Raw genomic sequence first — 8006 nt, 5'->3', positions numbered from 1 at the left:
CTGAAGTCAGTAGGATTCATCCTCTGGGGACCATCAATATCTGAATTTCATAGCAATCCAAAAAAAAAAATTATATTTTTTCGTCAGAAGTTCAACTCACCTGCTTCCCTTAATGTTTGATTTCCATAAAGCAACTCTGATTCAGTTTGTTTACATGTTTACTGTGGAAACCAGATTCATTATTGTTTACATGGTTCACAGTAATCCAGTTTCCCCAATTATATGATGTGTTTCATCATCACAGGGACCAACTAAATTTTAGTAGTTCAGCTATTGGTTGACACATCAGGTTTTAATAAGTTTCATATTTCAAGTCAGTCTGTTTTTCAACATATTATCTGTATGACTCAAACTGTGTTTTGAAACAAATAAATCAGAATGTGTTTTCATGCCACAGTAATTAAAATGATTAAGATGAAGGTGTTTGTGTAACAGCTGAAATATTGAGTTTAATCTAATTAAAATCAAGATATTCTGAGTTGAAGTGATGTAGACGAAGCCGGAGCAGCCAGCGGAGAACAGAGCGAGTTTCCCGCCCTGCTCAGGACATTTTATTCCCACAAACCACAAACTCACCGGAGGAGGAGGAGGAGGAGGAGGAGGCGACAGGCTGCTATTCATCCACGGACAGAAACCAACAAAAACCTGACATTGCACTGGATTTTTTTAATCTTGCTTGTTTTTGTACTCTCTCTCCGTGTATAATCATGTTTACTTCATGTGTAAATGTCACGTTTAGCAAAATGTATGCACTCTTTTTATTTTTTGCCAAAGCCTCTGTATTGTGCTTCTATTATTAGCCTACTTATGTTCATTTGTCTTAGACTGTAAATATTGTAAATATATTGATATCTATATGAATGTTACATGTATTCCAATCTGCATTTATTGACAGTACGAGTTATTGATATTTTTAAAATGTCAGTGGACAGTATTCCTCACTGTGATACTACCTACTCTTTGCTTTACACATTATTATTATTTAATAAACATTTGTTGAGGAAAAAGTGGTTTTTAATAGCTTGATTTGGCCCTTAGTGTAGCCAGTAAGAAAATACCTCATGTTATTAAATGTTATTCTTAATAATAACGGCTTATATCGGAATAATCCCATTTCTGAACATTAGCCTGTAAGCGATGGTGAAGAATATGGCTTTTATAATAAAAATGTACCACGAAAGTAAACGTTAGTTTGTGCTTTGTTCTCTCTCACCAGACTACATTTCATCATATGACATCTTGTTTTATTTTTGAGTAAAAGAGCAACAGATGGAAAATTAGCATCATCGCTAGGCTAACTGGCTAATTTAGTATTTTCTTTTGATCAAAGGGAAAGTTTAAGGAGGAGTTCAACATTTTCTGTCTGAGAGAGAGAGATGTTCAAATGGATATCAGTCTGTGTATTAAGTACGAGGTTGGAGTCAGGACGTGGTTAGCTTAGCTTAGCATAAAGACTGAAAAAAATGAGGAAACAGCTAGCCTTGTTCTGGTTCTACCAACACGTCTTAAGTTCACTGATTGACAAGTTTTATGTTTGTTTGATCTGTAACAAACAAATATAAGGGTTATAGGTGGAGTGTCTTTATGCTAAGCTAGGCTAACTAATCATACATTAAGCAGCTCCCTCAGTAATAAAGCAAATAAGCATATATAAAACATACAATACAGTGGGGTAAAGTAAGTACATTTACTGAAGTACTGTACTTAAGTACAGTTTTGAGGTAGGCCTACTTGTATTTTACTTGAGTATTTCCATTTTCTACTACTTTGTACTTCTACTTCAGAGGGAAATATTGTACTTTTTACTGTACTACTGTACTATTTGATAACTAAACTTCACAAACTACCCAGCAGTGTATAAAGTCATTAAAATGAGCTCCATCTTCACCGGCTGCAACAAACAGTGATGAACACATTAATGCATCAATAACTATAATCCAATTATGATAAGTACTTTTACTTTTTGATGTATATTTTAATGCTAATGCTTTTGTAGTTAAGTAACATTTTGTATGCAGGACTTTTGCTTGTAATAATATTACTACTTTTTACTTAAATAAAAGACCAGAGTACTTCACTGATTTTATTGCAGTTTAAAGAATCATAAATGACCATAAAGTTGAATCAACAGCTTTGACGAAGTAAACAATAGCGTAAGTATCTTTAAGGTGTTTTATTGGACCTGATCAGTGTCACACTTTAAATTTCAGTTCACTGGACTCAAACCGAAGTGTAAATTATGACCTTCAAATACAAACCAACCAAGCGTCGGCTCCATTTTGAAAAATCATTATTGTTCCGTGTTTGTTGGATGTTCGTCTGTGAATGTAGGTCACAGGAATGAACGTGGCTGTAAAAGGCGGGTAAACTCCGGGTCATTCGGGTTTTCTAGGCTGCGTCGCTTTATATAAACACATACGTTGTCCCGTATATGAAGTTTCTGCTCGACGACAGCGGGGCTGTTACGTGTTGTGTTATACAACCGGAGCTGTGACCACTCTCCCTCTCTCTCTCTCTCCTCACACCACCCGGTAACAACGACCATCCAATCCGGAGCCAGCGCTCAGGGGGTGTGACCAATGGGAGAGGACGACATTGTGTCAGAGGAGCGCGTCATTGGCTGATGAGGTACCCGCCCACTTGCCTTACTGACCGACATTCAACTGAAGCCAGAGAAAATGAATAAAAAAGTCAAATTAAATAAATAAAAACAGGATTCTGGTGGAGGCGAGCAACCAGAGTAACAGTGACGCCATGTGGCGGGAGGCGGTACTGTAGCACAATTTATATAAGACAAAAACAATATATAAACACTTTATAATCAACACACAGTGAGAGGAGATCATCAGGATTTTTTCTAAAATTACAGATCAAAGGGGATTAAAAATCTCCTCCTTTGTTTTGCACTTCAGACTTTATAAAAACCTAAGAAAATATTCCTATAAAGTAGTGAAAAATTAACAGAAATGTTACAACAAATATCAGAAATCAGAAATACTTTATTGATCCCCGGGGGGAAATTATACAGTACTGGTGCTCCCATTCAAGAGTAGAAAGTAGCATACATTAAGAAATAAGAGTGTGTACAAAAATATAAAAAAATAAGAAATAGAAAATTAAAAACATGCACATTTACAATATTTAAGTGAAAAATAAAAGTAAAAAATATATACAATAACAATGTATGTGTGTGTGTGTGTGTGTGTGTGTATATAAATATATGTAAATATATCTGGAGAACTCTTCTCAGACAATAATACCAGCTCAAGTGGTGGAAGAAGTACATAGATCCTTTACTTACGTAGAAGTACTTATATCACACTAATACTCTGGTCCCTGTCAGTGTTTCTGTTCTCTCTGATGTTTCTGGATGAATATTTCTGCTGCATTAATGTGTCTGTGTAATTTTACTGCTGTAGATGTTTCAGGTTGAGCCCATTTGAAGTACTTTATATACTGTTGGGTACTTTTATCTACAGTCAGCATCTCGATGGGAAGGTCCAAACTTGTTCTCACTGTGTATTTGAAACGTCCAGTACCCTTCCGGCCGCTAGGTGGCGACTCTGACTTTTGACCGACATTCACAGGCGATGTTGTTGACTCCCAAAGCAGCCAATCAGAGCGCTCCCTTCCGGAAACAGCTGATGAGTTGCTTCGCCTGTTTAGAGGGAAAAATTAGGCGATTATTTAACCTTCAGAGGCCGAAACTCGATCAAATAAAAGGTACAAAACATTCAGATGATCAGGAACCAGAGACCGGCCTTCAAATCACAGTCAATTATAACGTTGAAGTGACGCCTAACAAACCGTCAGGTTACCGGGATGTGTTCCCGTGTTGTCTGACATTGTTGGCCGTTTTTAGGCTAAAAGCGTTACTGACAGTTCTATTCATATCTTTAAAAAAGACATTTCCGGACGTAGATTTATGATTATACGTGGTGTGTAACATGTTTAATGGCGCTAAATTGTCATGACGACAACGCTTTAAGATTGTAGTAACAAAAAGCGCGGCAGCGGGAAACAAACCAGAAGTACATCATAAACACCCTTCATGTTTAATGTGAAGTGCAATAAAAGCAGCTGGATGTCGGACACATTCAACTACTGTAGCGAGAGCTTATATATATATATATATATATATATATATATATACACACACACACACACACACAGTTTACAGTTATTGTCAGTTCACAAACATCTTCAGTCCAATTTGAGGGATTACAGGACGTTTAAAGCTAACATCTCATAACGGAAGTCGGTCTTAGTTTTTGTGATTTCAACATCATTTTAACTTTTTGACACTGTTTTATGATTACACTTTAACGGCTTTTAATGTGAAACTAAAGCGTGTCTTTTGTCAGAGTCTGAAATGTTGCGTAAACGCTCATTCTGAGTAGTTTTGTAACGTCGGTTTCGGGCAGTTTTGTAACTCCGCACGAACAAAGCCCTTTGAATTTCCCGCAGCTGTTCAGGTGGCACGTGAGCGCGGCTCTCCACCCGATTGGCTCCGTCGCGGCGTCAGTTTAAAGAGCCGCCGCGAGCTGCGTTTCTATTGGCCAGCTGCGTTCTAGCGCCAAGATTTCAATAAATAGGCGAGCGGACAACAGACGCCGCTTCAGTCTCTGCCAGCTGCTAGTTTAGATCCTCGTCTTCTTTTCTTACTCCTTCTTTTAATTTCTTAACTTATCTTTTATTTATCTGTCCGTCTGAACTCGAGCACATCAACATGCTTTCTGCTCGCTCTCCTCTTTCCGTCAAGAATGAAAAGTCACTCAGCAGTCAGATGGACAACATGTCGCTGGACAAAGAAAACACGGTGAGACCAGAAAGACCGTAACACTGATGTTTCATGTCGCGTTTAAACGTTAAAATCTCCATTTGATGTTACGATAACAGTGTTTGTAAGTTAAACATCATGGCGGCCATTTTCTGAGCAGTTCAGCCCGACAGCCTGACTGACCCACATTTCACCTGTATTTCAGCCGGTGGGATAGAAAAGAAAGCGTATTCATTCATTACGGAAAGTGCTTTTTGGTCACTAAGGACATCTTGTCTTCTCTCTTCCAGCCGCCGAGCCTGAACACGACCCGCATCCTGGCGTCTAAAACCGCGCGCAAAATCTTCGACGATCCTGCGGTGAGTCCCAATCTGCTGAAACCTTCAAGACTTCCGGTCACTTCAGACACATTATCAGCATCCATGTTAAAGGACATTATGACGAGTTGGTGTTTGTTATTGTGGTCATGTGGCGCCTAAAATGTCGGTTCTGGCGCCAACATGGACAATCAGCTGATGGAGGATTATATGACACATTCATGTCGCTGGATTCTGGCATATTTCTTCTTCTTTCTTTTCCATCGACTGCATCCAAAGTTAGAACGTTACAGACTTGTTATGAAGCGAAGTGTCGATCAGAGCAGTTCAGGTCAAACAGCCTTCACATTCTGCACTTTCTTATCTTTGAACACGAGCAGCGGTGGATGTGTTCTTCTGATCTTTGTATGTTTCTTGTATATTTGAGCTCTCAGGTGGTTTGTGGCTGACAGTCTTGTGTTTTGTGTTTTGCAGCCCAAAGCCGTGAAGAAGAGCAGCCGTGAAGAGGAGCCGCTGCTGAAGGAGAACCCTCGTCGTTTCGTCATCTTCCCCATCCAGTACCACGACATCTGGCAGATGTACAAGAAGGCCGAGGCCTCTTTCTGGACCGCAGAGGAGGTACGCGTGGACCCGTGTAGTCAGATCTTTAGTTCCCATCATCAGTCAGTGGCTCTGAGACTCAGCGTCCCTCTGTGGTCCCAGACCCGTGTCCTACTCTAGAAACACTGCAGAGTGAATGTGAATCTCTTTTATTGGTGTAAAAGTGTTCAAGTCTAAAATATATTTGATGACTTTAACGTGATCAGGTGTGCAGGCGGAGCCAGCAGCTGCTGGAGGATGTTGACGGCTTGTGTTTGTTCAGGTGGATCTGTCCAAGGACCTGCAGCACTGGGAGTCCCTGAAGGACGAGGAGAGGTACTTCATCTCTCACGTGTTGGCTTTCTTCGCCGCCAGCGACGGCATCGTCAACGAGAATCTGGTGAGGACCCTGAAACATCAGCTCTCAGATCAATGACTGATTATTGAGTTATTCTGGTGGTTTCGTCCTGAAGGGGGACAAGAAGCACCGATGTGACGACAGTTAGTACTGTTAAACCGTCGCAGGCTGAAAGTAAAAGACAAAGTTCCAACATGTAAAGATAAGCAGCTGAACTGGGGTCAGATCTCATGTTGTCCTCTGCTGACTGGCTGTTTGCTGCTGTTCAACTGAATATTTTAGTTAATATAAAATCCTAAAGCACAAGGTGACGTCCTCCTAATGAATATTTTTTTCGTCCCAAACCCCCAAATATTGACTTTACTGTCATGCGAGATCAAGAAAAGCAGCAAATTCTCAACAAATATGTAGCTTTTTATTTTTTACTTGAAACACGACTCAAACGTGAATTGATAATCAGTCATTTTCTTCTGATTAATTCATTGTTGCGGCTCTAAATGAGTTGATGCTCTGGTTGTAAACGTGGACCTGTTGTCTCCCCTCGTCCTCCTCGTGACCACCAGGTGGAGCGCTTCACACAGGAAGTGCAGGTGACGGAGGCGAGGTGTTTCTATGGTTTCCAGATCGCCATGGAGAACATCCACTCAGAGATGTACAGCCTCCTCATCAACACCTACATCAAGGAGCCCACAGAGAGGTGAGACCACTCTGTTACTGGTGTGCTGGTCTGTACTGGACTCTGCCGGTCTGTGCTGGTGTCTGACCGTGTGTTCAACGACCCACAGGGAATACCTCTTCAACGCCATCGAGACTTTGCCGTGTGTGAAGAAGAAGGCCGACTGGGCGATCAACTGGATCGGCAACAAGAACGCCAACTACGGTAAAGCTGCTCCCTGTGGCTCCGAGACGGCCGCGTTCCTGGTTGATCAGGTTTGATGTTGATCTTCTATCTGTTATTGATCGTGACTCTGGTTCCTTTAGGAGAGCGCGTGGTGGCCTTCGCCTCCGTGGAGGGAATCTTCTTCTCCGGTTCCTTCGCTGCCATCTTCTGGCTGAAGAAGAGGGGCCTGATGCCCGGCCTGACCTTCTCCAACGAGCTCATCAGCAGAGACGAGGTGACGCACCGGCCGTCAATGATTATATATCGGCAGTGAGATCAATATTAAGCTTCCTGTTGCTGGTTCAGGGTCTGCACTGTGACCCAGTGTCTGTGGAGTAACTGTGTGTGTTGCTGGTTCAGGGTCTGCACTGTGACTTCGCCTGTCTGATGTTCAAACACCTGGTCAACAAGCCGTCGATAGAAACCGTCACCAACATCATCAAGAACGCCGTGGAGATCGAGCAGGTCGGTCAAACGGACCAATGTGGAGATCCTGAACTTGTTCTGGTTTCTCTCCTTCAGTCGGTTGATGGTTTCACTGGTTTTAATGGTGTGTTGTTGTTCTTGTTGTTCTGTTCAGGAGTTCCTGACGGAGGCTCTGCCGGTGAAGCTGATCGGGATGAACTGCGAGCTGATGAAGCAGTACATCGAGTTTGTAGCCGACAGACTGATGATGGAGCTCGGCTTCACAAAGGTAACCACAGCTCCCAGTAACGGCTGCTGAAACCATTTTGAAGGTGTCTGCTGGTGGAGAGAACATTTACATTTCACTTTGCTACATTTCAACCTTATTTGGACATTTTATTTTGAAAGGAAACGTGAATTAAAATCTTCCACTTGACGTCGTTTATAAAGCGGTCTTTGTGCTGACGTCGGGTCAGTTACGGTGGACATGTTAAATGTAGGTTGTAGTGGAACATAAATCTCCACTTGGGAAACACTTAGAAAGTTTTTAAAGAAGTAGTCAGAACAGCTGGCTCCTGATCCTGGTCTGGATCAGGTCTGTGATGATGAGAGGCGCAGGGGTACGGACCTCAGCCAATGATGGGGGCTGAGTGCTGCAGCGACGCTCTGATTGGAGGACGAGTGGTT

At 41.8% G+C, this 8006-nt stretch overlaps 1 protein-coding gene and 1 non-coding gene across 4 annotated transcripts in view; both read left to right on the top strand.

Moving 5' to 3' along the window:
• The first annotated feature begins 4671 nt into the window (after positions 1 to 4671).
• The window catches only part of LOC139307213 (ribonucleoside-diphosphate reductase subunit M2-like), a 3912-nt gene continuing 577 nt past the window's right edge, over positions 4672 to 8006 (top strand). Inside the window, exons 1-9 of one of the 3 annotated variants that reach the window (XM_070931068.1) lie at positions 4672 to 4819; positions 5071 to 5139; positions 5572 to 5715; positions 5960 to 6076; positions 6598 to 6731; positions 6820 to 6914; positions 7016 to 7149; positions 7275 to 7379; positions 7495 to 7608. In XM_070931068.1, the coding sequence (XP_070787169.1) occupies positions 4730 to 4819; positions 5071 to 5139; positions 5572 to 5715; positions 5960 to 6076; positions 6598 to 6731; positions 6820 to 6914; positions 7016 to 7149; positions 7275 to 7379; positions 7495 to 7608 (1002 nt within the window). In that variant the 5' untranslated portion in view covers positions 4672 to 4729. Of the gene's footprint in view, positions 4820 to 5070; positions 5176 to 5571; positions 5716 to 5959; positions 6077 to 6597; positions 6732 to 6819; positions 6915 to 7015; positions 7150 to 7274; positions 7380 to 7494; positions 7609 to 8006 lie in introns of all 3 variants that reach the window. The other 2 variants (XM_070931070.1, XM_070931069.1) reach the window with 2 other exon arrangements.
• Positions 7916 to 8006, top strand: part of LOC139307218 (small nucleolar RNA SNORD94) — a 138-nt gene continuing 47 nt past the window's right edge. Inside the window, exon 1 of the small nucleolar RNA XR_011599601.1 lies at positions 7916 to 8006. This exon is cut by the window's right edge and continues 47 nt beyond it. This is a non-coding gene — a small nucleolar RNA (small nucleolar RNA SNORD94).

This window comes from Enoplosus armatus, unplaced genomic scaffold (genome assembly GCF_043641665.1).
Source record: "Enoplosus armatus isolate fEnoArm2 unplaced genomic scaffold, fEnoArm2.hap1 Scaffold_249, whole genome shotgun sequence".
Lineage (NCBI taxonomy): Eukaryota > Metazoa > Chordata > Actinopteri > Centrarchiformes > Enoplosidae > Enoplosus > Enoplosus armatus.
This window is presented reverse-complemented; position numbering and strand designations above follow the sequence as displayed.